Source organism: Pelophylax lessonae (assembly GCF_965119305.1).
Source record: "Pelophylax lessonae genome assembly, chromosome: 8".
Taxonomy (NCBI): Eukaryota; Metazoa; Chordata; class Amphibia; order Anura; family Ranidae; genus Pelophylax; species Pelophylax lessonae.
The window spans coordinates 241,310,317-241,330,672 of NC_138775.1; the positions used below are offsets into that span (position 1 = coordinate 241,310,317).

General features: G+C 43.0%; 1 protein-coding gene across 1 annotated transcript in view; it reads left to right on the forward strand.

Moving 5' to 3' along the window:
• Positions 1–20,356, forward strand: part of LOC309562236 (calreticulin-like) — a gene marked incomplete at its 5' end in the record, with an annotated part of 72,188 nt that overhangs the window by 39,635 nt on the left and 12,197 nt on the right. The window contains 2 exons of the mRNA XM_082266357.1: positions 10,662–10,756; positions 12,279–12,488. Coding sequence (XP_082122483.1) covers positions 10,662–10,756; positions 12,279–12,488 — 305 coding nt within the window. The remainder of the gene's footprint in view (positions 1–10,661; positions 10,757–12,278; positions 12,489–20,356) is intronic.

The following is a 20,356-nucleotide window of genomic DNA, read 5'->3' on the forward strand; positions in this document are numbered from 1 at the left end:
GTCCTCTCTGGCTCTGAAAAACACTGCTATACAATCAAGGTGCTGCCAGGAGGGGCAGACTAAAGGAAATTTACAATAAGGACCATCCTGGGCGGCGGTATGGGAAGTGTGGTTAGCTGACTTGCCCACCAAGATGCTTTGCTAAGTTGCATATCAGGCGACCATAAACAAAAGGGCAAATGTTTTAACACTATTCAAACTGACTAGGTGGATCTCTAGTCACTAATGCTCAGGTACTAAGTTAATTGGACAGCTAAGTTTGTTTTAAGGGTACCTCTGCCTCAAAAGCAGCGGGCCAAGGAGCTTTCATTAGATTGGCCAGATGTGTCTTCATGCTAGCAGGGGATGTGAGATTCTTTCTATAAAAGCCAGCTTTACTTCAGAGGCAGTTGGCCAAGTGTAAGGTAAACCGGATTTCCTTCACCAGAAGGCCAGTACGGACTTTCGCTCACACCCGTGCACATTGCACACCTGCACTCACCAATTAGCATTTGGCTCCCAGTGGCCTATTTAAACTGCTCTAGTACTGTGAGCAGTTGCGGAATGGTCTTCAGCTTGTTCCCGTGGTTCTGAGACCTGATCTGTTGTTACTTCTCACCTGTGTATGACCCGGCCTGCCTTTGTACTTTGCCTCTACCCGTGCTCCTGCTCTGTTGCTTACTACCCTGGTCTTGGCTTGCTTAAACGGATCTGATCTGCCTGCTTACCCTGTACCGCGCTGCCCGGCTGTTATCGACCTTGGCTTATCTTCTGGACTTGCTTGCTGATTCTGTACCTCACTGCCCGGTTTCCGCTGGCTACTGCTCCCACGCTTTGGTGCCAAGCTGCCACTGCACCCTGTTCCAAGGACTGCAACTACCAGCTGTACCCACCTATGGAGTGAACAACACCAGCTAGCCGCTACGGCACTCGTGCCACTCCTTGCCTTACACTCTCTGTTCCCACCTTCAGGAGTGTCAGGCGGGAGGAGTAAGAGAGGCCTCCACAACATTCCAATCTTCACCAGGTACGCGATACCAAGGAACCTTCATCAGACTAGTCAGAAGTGCCAGTCTGCCAGCGGATAATGCAACATCCTTTCCAGAGGCATGGGAACAACAATATGGATTTGGAAATGAGGTTTATTCTACCATTAGGTAGTGTTGTGGGGCCTGCGTGGGAGTTCACTTCAGTAGCCAAGGCTATATGGTTTGCAGCAGAAGAGTTGAAGGCAAACTAGACCAGTAATAAGTCTCTGTGGTGTGTGATCCCTGAGTGAAATTAAAGTGACCAGCGATATAGTATGCTGTTCCTTTAGTATTCTGTGTGGTTATTCAAGCCCTATGGCTTAACTCACTCACTGCATATGCCTCTTTCTAAAGAGAATTTACTGCTATTCAAGATGGAATCAGTGATGTATAGATTTGGGACTAATCCCTTAGGCTAGTCACCTAGGCCCAGAACAAAGAGTTGGTGTCAGTGCCTCAGAAGAGCTATAGAAGAAATTGAAAAAAATAGTCTGCTCATCGCTAAGAGCAGCAAAAATCCTGTCACTCAAATTTACCCAGTAGGAGTTATTGCAGGAATTTATCACAAATTTGGGCAGAGGAGGTTTAGGATCAGTGGGGCCTGTGCAGTAGGGAAGTCATTGGAATTTTCTTTCCACTCCTTCAACTCCACTAATTCCCACTATGTTTTAAAGCTTTAGGCAAATTTTACCAAATCTTGTTCCAACAGTGAGCCATTGATCCAGTGTTCTTAGTCGAAAAGCAGATTTAGGCAGGAAATGGAGCGAAGAATCAAAATCCAAAACTTCATATGGAGTTATTGAGAACAATCACTCAAACCATCAGATAAAGCAGCTGTATTTTCCTCTAGATGTAGCTGATGTGTACATACGCTTTTCAGTATACCCATGCTTCTGAGAGTTTTACTTCAGATCCATTCAACAACCTTTGGTCTTTCCACATACTCAAGACATTTTTCCAGAACACTGCTTCCAGTAGTGGCCATCTTGTGGAAGCATGTTTCATAGCTTGACAACAGCCTGCGGATGGCTCAATATCCTCCAGGTCCTGGCAAATTCTGATTCAGACTCAGATCAAATGTGAACGGATTATCAGCTGGGGAAGGCCAACTCATCTCATTATAATAATGACATTTTGGACACTCAGGAGAATAATGTAGAGTTGCCCTCACAGAAGGTGACAGTATTAGGTTCTCACTTGGGGAAAGTCTTAGCTCCATGCCATCTGTTCATATCCCATGGTCTTAAATGATCGAGGAGTAGTCTGCAGTAAACCATGCAGTCGGTTGGACTCACTGGAAGATTGAGAACATTATAATTTAAACTTCTAAGGTAATGGAAGATTTGCTTCCTACTCCAGAGAAGATGACCCCACATATGAGACAGGTCCCGTTGGTGGTGGCTAAAGACAGTTAATCTTTTCAGCTTTCATCAGCTTCCTGTCAAATGAATCATCACAATCTATTTACTTTCTTGGTATTCACCTCAGTGTCCTCCTAGCTTAAGGTCAATGATATATGCTAATGTCTCATAGGTAGACGAGCATACTGATAATTGTTCAATTAGACATCCCAACATGTTTCAAAATCTTGTATAATTTCTTCATCAGGGGAAAAAGGAGAGTACAGGATTATTTCTTCTATAAATATAATACAAATATATTAGTCTTGTACAGCATGCATGTATAAAGTATATTACAAAAAAAAACCTATCCACATGTGAGTTATGCAAACAGGTCAACCATACTTACAACATTGGAGTGTGTCATTGAGAGTATAAATCAGCTGTGATGTTTAAAGAGAGGACATTCTGGAGAGGTCAGATAATCATATGATGCTGAAAAATGTATTGTAAGGTATTATGACCAAAAAGAGCCAATCAGTAAGGTGGCAACAATTTAGTTAAACATAATAGAGCCCATATAGGGCAGTATTGAATCAGTTAATATTGTAAACAGATATATGTTACAAAATGACTATGTAGGTATGTTAAAATGCACCCAACGGTTACTCACGAGGGGAAGGAAAGAGAGAAATATAAAAAAGTATGAAATGTTGTGAGGGCAATGAAGTATATACCCCGATACTCATAAATCACAGAATATGACAGCACAGCTACAGCTTACCTCCAGGAAGAAAGATGGTCAAGAGAAGGATATTGATTCCTCCATAGCCCAACATCAGTGGTCAGCTAGTGGGGAGGGTCCAAAGTAGCTTAATTTACATTAGTGTGGATTAATATTTTCACCTGAAATGAGTAAAGGTCAGATGGTGTGAATAAAAGATCCTCCTAGGGAAATATGAGGCAGTTGGGAGCCATCCTGTTAGTTCTGGGTCTCCCATGGCGATCCCCCGATCCCACGGCTCGGCTGCATGGTGACGTCGACACGTCACAGGGAACCAAGCCTCGAACCATTGGTGAGGTCTGGAATGCAGGGAGGGGACGGCGTCAGGAGAAGACATCGTCCCTCCCACATCAGAGGCAGAATCCTCTACATACACAGGCCCCTCACAGGGAGCCTGTGTGTGCAGGGGAGCAACATATGGGGTGCAAAGCAGCACATAGAATAAAGCAGCCCACAGGGGGGGAAATTCAATTAGCAGAGACTGCGGACAAAGCCATGCTGGCTGCACATATCCTGTAGGGATCATATTATTGTATCCCCCAAGGGTAAATATCGTTTGGGCTTGGGCTGAAAAGGCAACATATAAAACGATCAATTGAATGGCTAAGGTGACACTTGAAATTAAAGCAGTAGGGAGAGTGAATATCAATTGATCTTGATAATAATAAAAAAAATAATAAAAGAAGCCACCCTAATATATATATTCTGTATTGGTTAAGTCTCTCATCCACCATAAAAGAGGAGTGGGAGAGAAGGAATGACCATCTCTCACAAAATGACACACTGCAATAAATAGATAAAAATAGTAAGGGAACTGCAATGGTAGACTAGTGGGTATGTATCCTCACATGTAGATATTACATTGGTGGAAAAATCAAAATATGGACTTATTTAAGGATATAAATAAAGAGCAAATGGACAAAAAGAGGGAAAGGGAAAAATATAGAGTGTAAGATATGAATTGGAGAAATATGTGAAGACACAATTGCATAGTAAAGAAATCAGTCTAGTTATAAAACCCTATTAAAGCCCCCTGAGGTATAGCCTTGGAGGAACGATTTAAAGTTACAGGCCTCATTAAGACCAGGAGGTGAGTTAGCATCCAGGTTGGAAATCCATCGCAGCTCGCACTGGAGGAGAATCTTGTTAAAGTCTCCTCCACCCGGGCAGGGATGGATTCGATCAAGCACAAGGAAATAAAATTGAGGAAACAAGCCCCCATGTACCTGTAGGACATGTTGTCTCAATGGGAGTTCTGAATTATTTTGTTTCATGCTTAGTACGTGGCGGTAAATACGTTGCCACAGTTTTTGTATTTTCTTGCCCACGTAAAAGCAACCGCATTCGCATTGGATAAGATATACTACCATTGTAGTTTGGCAGTTGGCAAAATGTTTTGCAATGAAGATGCATTGGGTAGACGTGCTTGATATCTCCGGTCAATGTAACGGCAGTGGGAGCAAGAACCACAGGGGAAAGTTCCCTTGATCTTGCAAGGATCGCTGCATGATTGACCTAGATATTCACTTTGTTTCACCTTGTCTCTAATAGAAGAGGCTCTCCAAAAAGTGATAAGAGGTATTTTGGGAAAAAAGGGGCCCACAGTTGGATCAGATGTAAGTAAATGCCAATACTTCTTAAACACTAAATTCAATTATTTATGTTCATTGGAAAATGTAGTAATAATCCTAGTCATATTGTCATTCGTAGGTTGAGGTTTGGGGAAGAGGAGATCATGCCTGGGTAGATTTTGGACCCATTTAAATGCTTTTTTGAGGCACTTGTGGCTATATCCTCTTTCTAAGTATCTTTTCCTCAGGGAAAGATTCTTGTGTAGTGAATATACGTTTAGCCTTCGAGTATTGGCTGTATGGAATAGATGTTATCAATGGTCGTGGATGAAAGCTATTGGCATATTGAATACTATTTCCAGCCATAGATTTTCAAAAAAGTTCACAGGAGAGCATTAAATTTACAGTTTTGGATATTTTAACATCTAGGAATGTGACCATCTGTATAAAATATTCCATAGTAAATTTCAGATTGAGTGAATTTATGTTAAGGGTTTTAAGGCAATCCCGTAATAGGTCCTGTGAGCCATCCCAGAGAACGAAGATGTCATCTATATAGCGGCACCACATGAGTATGTGGTCAGCAAATATAGAAAAACAGTTGTCACCAAACAATGTACGTTCCCACTCCCCTAGGTACAGATTGGCATAGGCATAGGCCGGGGCACAACAAGTGCCCATAGCCACGCCCTGTACCTGAAGGTAGTGGGAACCCACAAAAGACAACATGTTATGTTTTAACACGTGTTCCAGGGATGCTAAGGTAAATTCATTAAAAGGGTGTTCACGATCATCAGTTTGGGAAAGTACACGTTTTACTGCCATCAGACCCAAGTCATGGGGTATTGAACTATACAGCGCTTCGACATCTATATTCGCAAGAATAGTATTAGTAGATATATGTATACTGTACAACATCTGTAATAGATGTATCGTATCATGTAAGTAGGATGGTAGGCTGGCCACAAATGGCCTAAGATGTTCATCAATAACCTGACTCAGGTTCTCTGTGATGAATTTCATTCCCTGAAACTATGGGTCTGCCCAGAGGGTTTTTAAAATCCTTGTGGACTTTTGGCAAAGTATAGAATGTGGGCATTTTAGCATAGGTAGTTCACACAAAATCCCACATTAGTTTTGAGATTATATTTTCGTAGTATGCTGTGTCCACTGATCTATAAAATTCAAGATGGGATTTATCAATGATTAGTTTTTCGATTAGTCTATACCAATCTTGGTTGTTCAAAACTCGATAACACATGGCAGTATATTGTTCGTTGTCCATAAGGACAATGTTTCCTCCTTTGTCTGCTGGTTTGATTGTGAGTGAGTGGTTCTGTGACAATGATTGTAGTGCTATTTTTCCTTGTGGGGTCAAATTGCCCCCTTTGTTATGATCAATTTTTAAGAAGGAACTTCCCAGAAGTTGAAGCAGTGGATCTACTAACATCCAGATGGGTCGGCAGGTTAGCCTATATAGGCATCAGACCCAGTGGTCTCCAAGCTCCTCATCAGGATCCTTAGTCGTCCAGCTGTGATGAGGGCAATAATGTCCTGGTGGCCACGTTGCCCTTAAGTACAGTCTTTGGCCGAAGAAACTCCTATTCTCCGTCCTGAGATTTCAGACCTTACACGGTGGGGCCAAGTGTATCCAAACTCATCCAAGTTAGATCTAGCAGCTGGGAGACCAAGTATGGAAGGCTCATCTAGGGGTCTCACCTTTCAGTATTTGAAACCCTGTGGAAGCCAGGGCACCTGCTACAAACTTCAGGTATACTAGAACATGGGAAACCTTGCAGAATTTAGGGATAGAATCCTCTGTTCCCAACTGTAAAGGATATCTGGCAGTCAAGTCTTGGTCAGGTCATCACTTCCTTAGATCCAAGGACCGCCGCACATCTTGGTAAACCAATTCCAAAAGGCCTGTACAGATCATTCTTTCCCCTTAGAACTTGCAGTGCAACTAGTGTTGGGAAGGTTGTCCCACTCCTCCATTCTTCTGAGCAAGACTTCCTCTATATTTTCCGTGACACTAAAGCAGTATTTCCTAAAGCTATCACGTCTGGGAGAAAGTTTTCAGATAGCCAAGCATCAAGCAGTAAACTACCTTATTGCTACCATTATCAAACAAAATAGCTCTAGTTTCTTCTTCTCCATCACCATACAAAGGTCTGCATCCTTGCATCTGGAATAGGACATCGCCCTTCCAGCATGTCCAAACTGAAATGTTTAAGTCACCACAAGCTTGGGTAGTGGACTCAATGTGGAAGAAATACATGGAAGTGGTCCTTCTCTAGAAGGTCAGACAGTGACCTCTTCAGGCCTTGCGGTATCAGAAGAAGACTTTCACTGTCCACTAGGACGATGGCATCATCTCGGGTCAAAGTAGCCTAGGGGGCTTATAGGGCAAAGATGAATCCATAAATCTAGTGCAGAGCCCACATTATCAGATGGGTGGTGTGCTCATGGACAGAATTCATAGGTCCAGAAATATTTTTACAGGATACCAACTAGGTTGATATACTAAAAAACATTTTTAGCCTACTACAAAGTTAATCAAGCAACATTGGAAACAGGGGAGTTGACTTCAGTTCTAAACGAGTCTAAGGATATGTTGATTTAAACACTTCAGCATGGCCCTCCCTTGGCTTTGTTGGCGTGCTACATTCCATACGTGTATGCAGTCATGCTTGTGTCAGGAAAATGGAAAATGTTATACATACCTGACGGTAATTTTCCTTTCCTGATGCACAAGCATGACAACATACAGGTCCCCTTGGGGGTTTCGCATTTAAGTCTAGTTAAGAGAATGCCGCCTCAGGGGAGGCGACTTATTTATATAGTATAACCAGTCCTGATTGGGCGAGGGGCAGAGCCTATACTCATCGTGGCATTTGAAAGCTGAAAAGCAGGGGTGGATCCTAACATCAGGAAGGGGCAGGATTTAATCTCAACTTGGAGATAAATTCCCTGTAAACAGCCTGCAAGGGTTCCAGAGAAACCCAGACATTTAAGTACAAACTAACACAGATTCTTGCAGGAATTACAAGGCTTCTTTTCTCTGAAAGGATGTTTGGAGCTTGCAGATACCTCAGTCATGTAACTTAAAGCTTGTTTGGCTGTACTTCTGTGGATCACAGGAGTGCAGTTCATTCTGCACTCCTGTGACTTGTTTTCAGCAGACAGCGGGCTGAAGCATGAAATTGTCCAAAATGTCTTGGTATGCTTACACCTTAAGAGTTCCCTTCACTGGCACTAGAGGCCAAGCCTGACATTGCTTTGAGCACTGGTTCAAATCATTTGGTGGAGGGGGGATTATGGTGTGGGGTTGTTTTTCAGGTTGGGCTTGGCCCCTTGGTTCTAGTGCACAAAGCAAGGTCCATAAGGACATGGATGAGCAAGTTTGGGGTGGAGGAACTTGACTGACCTGCACAGAATCCTGAACTCAACCTGATAGAACACTTTTGGAATGAATTAGAGGGGAGACTGTGAACAAGGCCTTTTCCTCACCAATGCACTTCGGGGAGAATGGTCAAACATTCCTATAGACACTCTCCTAAACCTTGTGGACAGCCTTCCCAGAAGAGTTGAAGCTGTTATAGCTGCAAAGGGTGGGCCGACTCTATATTGAACCTTACAGACTAAGACTGGGATGCCATTAAAGTTCATGTGCGTGTAACGGCAGGCGCCCCAATACTTTTGACAATATACTGTATTTTGTGCTAGTCTGAACCAATATACTGTCAGTATGCTATAATAATAATTTCTTGAAGTCAGTGCTTTAACACCTCTCGCATGGTTTCATGGCATCATGGTGTTTGGATTATGGAAATAGAATAGATTGGTTTAACAAACTTTCACACCTCCCGTCATATCCTTGAACAATCAGCATCTACCATGACACATACATGCTGATTGGTAATTAAGGTGAGTAAGTTACCAGTGTAGCTGTACATGCTGGGAGATGTTCTTGACATTCGTTAAAACGTGAGAAGAAGCTACTGATGGGTAGAGAAGCATCTTCATTGCTTTAGAGCAAGTCCAGTTGGATGTGACTAAATACTACTTGCTTAACCATGGAAGAAAGGAAATCTTTACAAATCTTCAATTATAATATTATCCAATATAATAAAAATTGAACCGCTTCAGTGCGTTTTTTCCTAATTTTAATTAATATTGTGGCTCCATTATATGTGGCAGTGCCTTCCAGAGAAAACATACTACTTACATGAATCCCTTGCCAGTAGTTCTGATGTCACTAACACAATCTAACAGAAACACATAAGAACTATTTTTGAGCTGGCTATACACGGTTCGAATCTCAGCCAGTTCCTGATGAACCAGTCAAAAAATGTTTAAAGGGTTACCACATCCACCCTCCTCCTGCCCAACATCCTACGAATAAAAACTTGAAGGAGACAAGCAAAAAATTGTCAACTGAACTGTGTCTGCATCCAATCAGACGCAGCTGCTGATCAGGTATTCTAGTCCAGCAGGGGGATATGTCCATTCACTCTGTATAGCATGGAGGTTGGAGGAATCTGTTAGATTTTCTGTGTATATCCAACTTTAGACTTCAAGCAGGAATGTGTTTTTTTTTTTTTTAGTGGGAAAGGGTTTGAACTCAAGCCCAAATGCTAAAATAAAATTGTAATGTAATCTTTGACTCTGGTAAAATCCCTCTTCACTTTTGGGATACGAGAACAGGATATGAGGGAGAGAGGGGTCAACAGGATAAAAAGGCTGTCAGAAATATAAAAATTCAGAGGTTTAGCCTTTCCCCAAACTGATGAAGGCATGCTTTGTACAACACATTGAAAATGAATGATTTTTTCCTAACAAAAATACTTTTTTTAAAATAACTGTCATCCTTCTGGCTCTCCCTCTCTGATAAGTGGAGCTTATTACTTTATTTTTTTAAATGCATTCTGAGATGTCTATGTACTACATCACAGGAGACGGTTTTACTGATGGGTACAAGAGTGTGACAGAATTCAGCATGTGTGCAGATGCGTTGCAGGTTTTTGGGACTCAATGGAGTCATTTAGTACCTCTGTGCATGTGCAGGGGGTTTCCCACATATTCATGCATGTGTCAAGCTCCAGTACCAGAATGTGTGTGCATATGCAGGAGAGTCAAGATGGCGGCACAGGGTGCGGGAGAAGAGGGGCAGGCCGGATATTGGAGGACTCTTTAAACTAATTGTGTGTGTGTATGTATACATATATATATATATATATATATATATATATATATATACAGTGCATTGCGGAAGTATTCGGCCCCCTTGAACTTTTCGACCTTTTGCCACATTTCAGGCTTCAAACATAAAGATATAAAACTGTAATTTTTTTTTTCTTGAAGAATCAACAACAAGTGGGACACAATCATGAAGTGGAATGAAATTTATTGGATATTTCTAACTTTTTTAACAAATAAAAAACTGAAAAATTGGGCGTGCAAAATTATTCAGCCCCTTTACTTTCAGTGCAGCAAACTCTCTCCAGAAGTTCAGCGAGGATCTCTGAATGATCCAATGTTGACCCAAATGATTAATGATGATAAATAGAATCCACCTGTGTGTAATCAAGTCTCTGTATAAATGCACCTGCACTGTGATAGTCTCAGAGGTCCGTTTAAAGCGCAGAGAGAATATTTACAAAAATGTGAGGGATTTACTCTTGTGAGATACTGTAACTGCCATTTCCTAAACTTTGCTCCTAATGGAAATTGAGCTGTAATACCAAGGTGTTGGGCACTAACAATTAGTCTGGAGATTAGGTCCTATAAGTATATATATATATATATATATATATATATATATATATTTTTTTTTTTTTTATGTGAATGAACAATATGTAAGGTGCTGCTTAAATTGTTAGCCCTATATAAAATACCTTTAATACATAAATATACAGTATGAAAATTGATACATACCTTCTATTGTCACATTTTACAGGTCCTGACATATGTGGTACAATCCACGAGAAAGTCCATGTTATTCTGAATTATAAGGAGAAACCTCACTTAATTAAGAAGAATGTTACATGTAAGGTATGGAACTCTAATGTGATGTTTTTAGCTATCAGTAATGATGGCATTCTGATTTCAATCTAAGGTTGGGGAGGAGGCATCTACCCACTGATCCCAAATGAGACCTTACATTTATTTCAAGGGTTTCTCAAGGGTAAACGTTTGAGAAAGGCTGAGGTAAAGAATGAATGAGCCCTAGCAGTTTTTGTAACATTGGGACACTGAGTTTGCCACCTCATCCATTTAAACCAGGACACACATTAATTACACAGGTTCTGTGGCTGATTAACCACTTCAGCTCCGGAAGGTTTTACCCCCTTAATGACCAGGCCATTTTTTGTGATTTAGCACTGCGTTACTTTAATGAAAAATTGCGCGGTCGTGAGACGCTGTACCCAAATACAATTGATGTCCTTTTTTCCCATAAATAGAGCTTTCTTTTAGTGGTATTTGATCACCTCTGCGGTTTTTAGATTTTGCACTATAAACAAAAAAAAGAGCGACAATTTTGAAAAAAACGCCATATTTTTTACTTTCTGCTATAAAACATTCCCAATAAAAAAAATTTAAAAATCTAATTTTTTTATCAGTTTAGGCCAATTTGTATTCTGCTACATATTTTTGGTAAAAAAAAATCCCAAAAAGTGTATTTTAATTGGTTTGCGCAAAAGTTATAGCGTTTACAAACTACGGGATAGATTTTTGGAATTTTTATTTATTTATTTGTTTTTATTAGTAATGGCGACGATCAGCGTTTTTATAGCGGGACAGACCGGGCCCCTAACTGACATTTTTTACACTTTTTGGGGACCAGCGACATTGATACAGTAATCAGTGCTAAATATTATGCACTGTTACTGTATAAATGACACGGGTTAACACTGGGGGTGATCAAAGGGGTTAAGGTGTACCTAAATGTGCTTACTAACTGTGTATGGGAATGGTTCTGTGACAGGCACAAAGAGATCGAAGTTTCAGCTTAGCTGAAACTCCTGATCTCGCCCTGCCTGTCTCACAGAAGACTCGCCTGCATTATTTACATAAGCAGGCGGGTCTTCTGTCAGTTTATCTGGCGATTGCGGGAGGGAGGCGGCCCGCCTCCCGCTGTGTCTAAATACAGCGGGAGCGTGGCTCCGGTGGCACGCGCCGCCGAAACCTCATGCACGAAATCACGTAGTACTACGTGATTTTGCGCAGCCAAGCTGCCCTGTCGCAGTGATACTACGGTGGGCGGTCAGCAAGAGGTTAAGGTGGTAATCAAAATCACTTAGTGCCTTATGTGCATTATATCAGCCTCAGAACCTGTGTAATTAATAAGTGTCCTGGTTTAAAGCGATACGGTAGCAACCGTATGGGAGATGTCCTTTCACTTTCTGTCCCAGAGACACAGCAAATAGAGAGAATGAATTTCCTCGGGGGGCACGAACCGCAATAAAAACCTGACAGAGGTTCTAACCCTTCTCCACTATTCAAAACAAAAAAACATACACCTGATAAAAATGCATTATTTTTTATTTTAGTGCTTTTTCTTTCTTCTGTACAGCATGATGAAAGCACCCACTTGTACACATTAATTATCCGTCCAAACAATACATATGCAGTGAAGATTGACAATGAGGTGGTGGAAAATGGGACTCTGGAGGATGACTTTGGCTTCCTACGGCCCCGTAAAATCAAAGACGTGAATGCTACAAAGCCTGCAGATTGGGATGATCGACAGAGGATTGAGGACCCCAATGAGCTAATGCCAGATGTAAGAAATATAGGAATTATTGTTCTTAAAGCTGTAAAAGCAAATCTTTTAGCAAAGTTACTATATTCCCTGTCCTTCCAAAATGTACTATATTAGCAATAAAACAAATTCTTAGTGTTTAAGCACATGCCATTCTGCAGCACAATTTATGCTGTAAAGCAGGACAATAGAGAAGATAAACAACACCCTTCTTTTTCCAAATAATGGATGCTTTGTAATTCTGTGCAGCCAGCTTTGTCATTCATATAGTGGTGTCACACTGCAAAGCCAGGAATTTGTTATTTCATATAGCAGCTTAGCATTTTCCTGTTTTGTTCAATGCACCATTAATGAACATCATCTTTAATTCTAACCTGTGATCTCCAACCTGTACTTAAAAAAACAAAAAACAAATATACAGTGTGTAGCACCCTACAGGTAGGTGCTAGGTAAAACTATAGTGGGCCTTGTCTGCCCAACAGCAGGGCTGTGATTTATCTAGTTAGGGTGTCAGGGCTTCCAGATGTGCCTGCTGAAGAGAGAAGTAACCCCACTGGCTCCTGTGAGAGGCTTCTCATAGGGCAGTGTGGGAAGCCCAATCAGGGGACACATCCCAGCTTGTAACTACCCCAGAAGGCAGATTATGCTGCATGGGATTCTGGGAGTGGGTATAAGTTTTGGGGGAAGTGCGTGGCACGGTGTCTTTGGCGGGAGCAGAGTCCCAGGAGGGAGAGTGCGGCTGCCTCTCCTCCTGTCTGAGGAAGGTGGATGTCTCGGGGTAAAGGGGGTACCTAGGTTGAGGACCCTGAAGTTGTAAAGGGGGGTACATAGTCAGTGGACCCTGAAGAGTTCAAGGAGTAAAGGGGGCACCTGCAGACTGGGCCCTGAATTGTATTGTGTGTGCCAGTTACAGTGATAGTTATTCGGAAATTCTACAAAATACTACCTCAAGCTGTGCCAGGCGGGGGAAAGTATTCAGAGACTTACAAAGTGTCAGGAGTTCTACAGTTCTCAGTCTTGGATCTACTGGACTATAGGTTGGGGATTCAACACTTCTCCTGTAATACAGAGTGTTCTCAGAGTCAGTGAGCGTTGGCTGGCGCCGACTGGCGTCAAGGAAGCGCCAATGGGGATTTTCAGGATCGAAGTCCCAATTGTAATTAGTTCAAGCCGAATGGAGTATCCCACTCATTCCCTTCTCCCATCCCCTTCATTTATAATAAAAACCACGAACAAAGATGCCGGAGGTGTCGCTGCTTCAGTTGTCACACCCAGGGACTCAGCTCACATGGGCTGGAGAGGATTCCGGTACTAATGGCAGACCCATATCAGGCCATAGGCCTGGAAACCTTGCTACATTTGGGGGCTCGTCCGGGATTTTGCCATTAGCTACTGGGCCAGTTGCCCTTGGCAACGGCACAAGAAAAAGTCCAAAAAATCAATTTTTGTGTCCGGAATTGCTACATCAGCATCAGGCCGGGTGTGAGACTGCAACTGCGGGAGGCAGGGAGAGTGGACTGAGACTAGAGGCCCACAGAGAGGGATGCTTGTGGCAATGCAAATGCTCCAGGAAAGACTGTAAAGTGACTGTTAAGTGATCCATCTTCATATGGATTATGAGATGTATTCTGCTGTCAGGAAGTGGAAAGCAGGAGACAGGATGCGTGAATGCAGTAACTGCCTGATAGCAAGGAGTCCTAGTGTGGACAGTGCAAAGGGCGTCAAGGGTCCAGGGAAGGAAAGAGAAGTAGACGCCGGAGGTCCTAGTGTGGACAGTGAAAATGGAGGCCGGGGGCATGGGAAGGGAGGTGCCAGGGGCCGGGTGGTGGTGCAAGCTATGTGGAAGAATTTTGACCACGCATCTGACAGCGGGACATTTATTCTTTATGGCAGGTGCACACATACTGTGGGGATTGTAGTCGGCCACGCTGAGGAGGACCGTGGAGCTAGTCCCGGAGCCAGTATAGAAGATGTTAATTGCACATGTGTGGCAAGGAAGAGGAGTATCGACCGTGCAGTCGGTGGCGGGATGCTGCTCTTGCCGAGCAAGAGAGGGCGGCGGATGTATGTCTAGCAAGTGACATACTCTGCTTTGCAGCTACTTCCCAAGTGTTTGCAGCGCAGCAGCAAGGCAGGGGAAGAGTTACAGTACTGCGCAGGAAAGCGCGCCACGAGCAGATCTGCCCAAAGGGAGGAGTCACCGCCCAAAATGGAGAATGGGTGGAAATAGCGGGCCAATACTTCTGGCCAATCCGGAGCAACCCAGGGGAGTCTACTAATATCCCCTCTTCCGTGCGCAGCCGTGCGGGAGACACGTGAAGGAGATATGCCGTAGAGTGTTCGAAGAGTGTTCCCACTACAGCTACAACTGTGGCCGAAAATCCTGCGGAGAGTCGAGAGCAGATCTACCCGCCCGATCCTCCGCTAGTTTGGGATACCGGTTTCCGGATGCTGCCAAACGGTGAACTCACGTTGTGTACCGGAGGAGGTCGGGAGTTCCTGGGAGTGGTATGTCCCCAATGTGCCACTATTACTCTGATGGTGCAAGCGTGGGTTCAATGTGGGCAATGCAGTGATTTGCTGCTCAGGGCAGAGAAGAGCGAGGGCCGTCCCAAGAAGCTTGCAGTTATGTGGGAGACAGGCCTCACTCAGGAGATGACGGGGAGTGAATCAAAGTTCCTCCGCGGAGCAGGTAGAGGCATCTTCAGGCTGATGATGCAGATGGAGGCCCTGCCTGCAGTTGGTGGGCTTCCAGTCTGCGGGAAGGGTTTCGGTCGCAGAGCTCCCTAGGGAGGGGATCCGTGTCCACTCAAACAGTAGGGTCCTGGCCAGAAGCACGGTCGGTCAGGGCCATCACGGAATCCGCCCCTATAAGTATTCCCCAGCCTGTCCAGACCGAAGTAGCCCAGGTGTCTTCCTACCCCGTCAGCAGTGAGGGTTAAAATTGCCCCGCTCGAGTGGACTCCCCATCCTTCTATCTGAAGAATGGTTCTGTGGAAGAAGGTATGGATGACTGGGGATCCATTGAGGAGACTGAATGGGAATGGGGATCAGAGACAGGAAGTAGCTCCCAGGTCCCGAAGTTGTTACACCTCTAGACCAGGAAGCCAAGGAGGCTATTGAAAGAGGGGAACTGGCTCAACATTTGGAGTTCTGTGAGGCCTATGTCACAAGGGTCCCAGACCTCACCCCACCGGGAAATATTGCTAGGGCCAGGGATCAGAACACTGCCTATGAGGAGATGATCCAAAGAGTACATACCCCGTTTCTCCACCAGGGAGAGGTAACTGGAAAACCCTCCCCAGACTGTCGAGAATGCAGAGGTGGATGCAAAAGAAAGTTGCCTTGGAGTATGGCTATGACTACCCATATGCTCCAAGGGAGGTCATGCTGTTAGTTGAAAAGTTCAGGGACTGGTGGTGCGATGAACTTTTCTGGGACTATCTTTTTGTCCCCAAGCCGTACCGAGATTCTCCAGAGGAAGGATTGAAAGAAAAATTTAAAAAGGTCAAGGTTCAGTGGTATTATGGGCTCGCCATCTACATAGATAGGGTGGAGGTCCGTCGCTCAGATGGCTCCAGACAAGCCTGGTCCATCTGGGTCAAAAATGAAAATGGGGAATATGTTCAAGTAGTTCACCGGAGTACTATATCTGAGAGAAAACAAACTTACTAGTATTCACCATTGGCTAGAGGAGGAAGGAGAGACTTAACAAGAAAATTTGTGTGGCTGGCTGGCTACCACAACTGACCAAGGAAATCTTTTGTTCATAAAAAAAATAGAGTGCTGAATTCAAGTTGCATCTGCTAAAGGGAAATAGACCCCTTGGGCCATCGGGCCAGTGTCTTTGAAAAAGTCAAGTGTTGTGTTGCTAGACTTTTTGGGACCATCAGGGTCTGGGTCTTTTGAAAGCTAGATTTTGCATGCTGGATCCTTTGGGCCATCGGGCCGGGATCTGTTGTGGATTACAAATGGCTGTGTGAGATTTCACCCACAGTCTACCCAGAAGAAGAAATTGTTGCAAAGTTCGTGAGGGCCAAGAGCTTTGGTGTGGGGTACCCTGCTGGACCCCTGTGATGTTTCCCTGACTCAGCAAGACTGTGGGTCATGAGAGACTGTGACCTGCCCTGTTTCCTCACTGGAGTGCTCAAAGAGACAGCAGAAGGCGCTGTATTTCACTTCAATAAAGAGGACCCTGATTAGACAGCTAGTGTGAGGGGATCAGCTCTTCCAAGTTAAAGGAGGTCCCCGGCGTGTCAAGACACTGGCTGCATGCAGGTTGAATATCTCCTAAACTGTGTAGGTTTAGGAGATATTAATTGTACCTACAGGTAAGCCTTATTATAGGCTTACCTGTAGGTAAAAGTCAAATAAAGGAGTATACTACCGCTTTAAGCTGGCCATACATGTTTATTTTTTTCTTGTTTAGCTAGTGGGTCCTTGCTGAACCAGCTTAATTTCGATCAGTGTATCGCCAGCTTTAGGCTACAAACACATGTAAATACAAAAGATCATCCATTGCCCATTTTACTCCAGCCATGCTACTCTCTCACTGAGAATGCTCTACCAGGGAAGACACAGCTGGAGGAATCAATGCGGCTTAATAGCCGGTTAGGACTGAGCTAGGAATGCAATGCATGGGTCAGATGCATGCAAAGTCACACTTAAAGCAGTTGTATCCTCAAAAAAAAAAAAAAAAGAAACCATGCTGGATAAAGGCATAATGAGCTAGTATGCATCGCATACTAGCACATTATGAAATACCTTAGAACGAAGCCCCGACACGGTCGCCCAGACACTGCTGAGGTAGCTGACATGTTCCCTCGGCATCTCTTCTGGCTTCAGCGGCTCCAGCGCTGTGAGTGGTCGGAGCCGCAATGAGGTCACACCCGTGCATGCACACGGGAGTTCACTTTCCTGCAAGGAGCCGTCAAGGAGCTCTGAAGGTCCGGCAAGATACGCCGGACCTTCAGAGCGCATGTGCCGATGGTGTTAGTGGCTGCATGCAGGGCGAATATCTCCTAAACCGTGTAGGTTTAGGAGATATTAATTTTACCTACAGGTAAGCCTTATTATAGGCTTACCTGTAGGTAAAAGTTAAAAAGCGGAGTATACTACCGCTTTAAAGTGGATGTAAATCCTAACATATACCTAGTGAAGATGAAACAAATATCCCTACATAAGTTTTACATGTATATCTGCAGTCTTTAGCTTGCTATATTCTTTAGAAAGTGAACATCATGTTAAAATGTTTTCTTCCTGTTCAAGCAGTGGGAGCGGAGTCTTTGCATACACTGTGTGACAGCTAATTGGAGGAAAGGCACCCCCCCCCCCTCCACATAAACCAGCTCTCTGCTAATCTATTTCTAGCACCCACCCCGACACAAATTTCCAGCTGCCTTTATCTCCCATGTCGGAGAACTTGTCAGAAGATATAATGCTGATAACAGAAGACCAGAGCAGCAGAAAAACACAGGACTTAGGGCTTTGTAGAGAGATAAGTAAACACTACAGATATATGTGCCTAGGTAAGTTTTTATGAATCGGGTTTACATCCACTTTAACAACTATTCCGATGTGTGTGTGATTGCGCTGGACCGATAGAGGTGAAAGTTGGTTTCAATGGAACTACCGTAAGGTGATTTTTCCTTCTAAGAAGCAGATCTGTGGTTGAAATATAGTAGGTGGACTCATTCTGGTATTAGGCTGCTACCTCTCTGATAGCAAAAAAGGAAGCGCTCGTCAAACGGAACATTTTTGGCTGTGTACTGAAGAGTGCCTTGTACAAAAGTTCAACTCACTTGAAGGACTTTTTGAAACATTTAATGATTAAGAGTAGAGTTGGGCTGAACACCCCCCTGTCTGGTTCACACCAGAAATCTCAAACATTGCAAAAGTTCAGACCCAAACCGTGAACCCTATTAAAGTCTATGGGACCCAAACTTAAAGAAAATCAAAAGTGCCCATTTTGAAGGCTTATATGCAAGTTATTGGCCATAAAAAGGATATGGGGGCCGTGTACTGCCCTGGGGACATGTATCTATGAAAACATTTTTCTTTTTAAAGATTGTTTTTAAAGGAGCAGTGAATTTATTGATGCTTAAAGTGAAACAATAAAAATGAAAAAATCCTTTAACCACTTAAGCCCCGGAGGATTTGGCTGCTCAAAGACCAGGCCCTATTTTGCGATTCGGCACTGCGTGAATTTAATGGACAATTGCACAGTCATGCGACGCTGTACCCAAATTAAATTGACGTCCTTTTTTCCCCACAAACAGAGCTTTCTTTTGGTGGTATTTGATCACCTGTGCAATTTTTATTTTTTGCGCTATAAACAAAAAAAAGAGCGACAATTGTGAAAAAATAACAATATTTTTCTAATTTTTTATATGAAATTCTCAAAAAAAATGTAGAAATCAAAATTTTTTAACATTTTAGGCCAATTTGTTTTCTGATACATACCAAACTACCAAACTATTAAGCTGGAAGATTCACCTGGATTCTTCCTGAAGTAGTATTTTATCTTTGTCTCCCCCTCCTTTCAGATAGTGTTAATTGGTAGATGGCTGCACATTTGAAGCCTTGTATTGAAGAATTATGATACTGCTGAAAGTGCATAGCCAGGGGAGATTCCTCATATTCCCCTGTTATGCTACTTAGATGTTCTCCAATTCTTCTCCTAAACTCTCCATGGGTTTTCCCTATATATATCTTTTTGCAGGGGCATGTTATTTTATATATTATCCAGGCTGAAGAGCAGTTCAGGAAAGAGTTTACTTTGTAAGTACATTTTATTGTGAATCCTGAAACTCTTTAATTTTATCTACATATGGAACAATGTCCACATGTGAACATGCCTTTTGGAAGTGGCTGTAAGTCTGAGCAAGGGGTTTTACTTCTCTTATACTCACTGCAGAGTAGGGTATGTCCTATTGATGGTGCTTTACTAGCAATCATCCAAGGTTTATCCCCTATAATGTTCGATAACCTTCGATCTAGCATTAAGATGGGCCAATGTTTAGTTAATAAACCTCTTAGTTGGTCCCAATGGGTGCCATATCTTGTGACTAGGCCTATTGTGTCCAACTCTTTCTTTCCTTTTTCCTTTCTACCATGTTTTCGTTGTAAAATGTCTCCTCTGTCCTGTTGTAAATCTCTAAGTCTGCTATTTTCTAAAACTGATTTTGTCCTAAACCTGTCTTTTAATTCTAGACTTTCCACATGAAAATCCTTTATTTTTGTACAGTTCCTCCTACTTCTCAGATATTGGCCATAGGTGATTCCTCTAATCAAAGGCCAAGGGTGACGGCCTTTCTAAAAGTAGTGGTTTCCATTTTTCCACCCACTTTTCTCATTTTTAAATCCAAAAATTCCATTTCATACTTGTCCACTTGTAAGTAAGAAAGATATTTCTGTCAATCTCATTTAGTATGGGGATAAATGTAACACTGCTCCTCCACGCCACCAGGACATCATCCATGTACCATGCCCATAATTTAACTTTCTCCTTAAATGCCTGGTTAATGTGGACCTCTTATTTTCCCCACCATCCTAGATGTAAACATGCATAGGTGGGGGCACATGCAACGCCCATCGCGACTCCCCTTGTCTGGCGATAGTATTTTTCATCAAACATAAAAAAGTTGTTACGTAATATAAGTTCCAAGAGTTCAATTAGGAACTCATTATGTGGGCTTGACAAGGGGTGTCTCAATTCCAACCATTCAGGGACTGCAAGTACCCCCATTTGGTGGGGGATGGATATATAGAGTGATTCTACATCCACTCCTGCCAATATGCAATCTTCAGGTAATTAAAGGTCCCTTAATTTCCCAAGTAAATGTCCTGTGCCCAAGATTAAAGGCAGCCACCATTAAAATACATGAGAT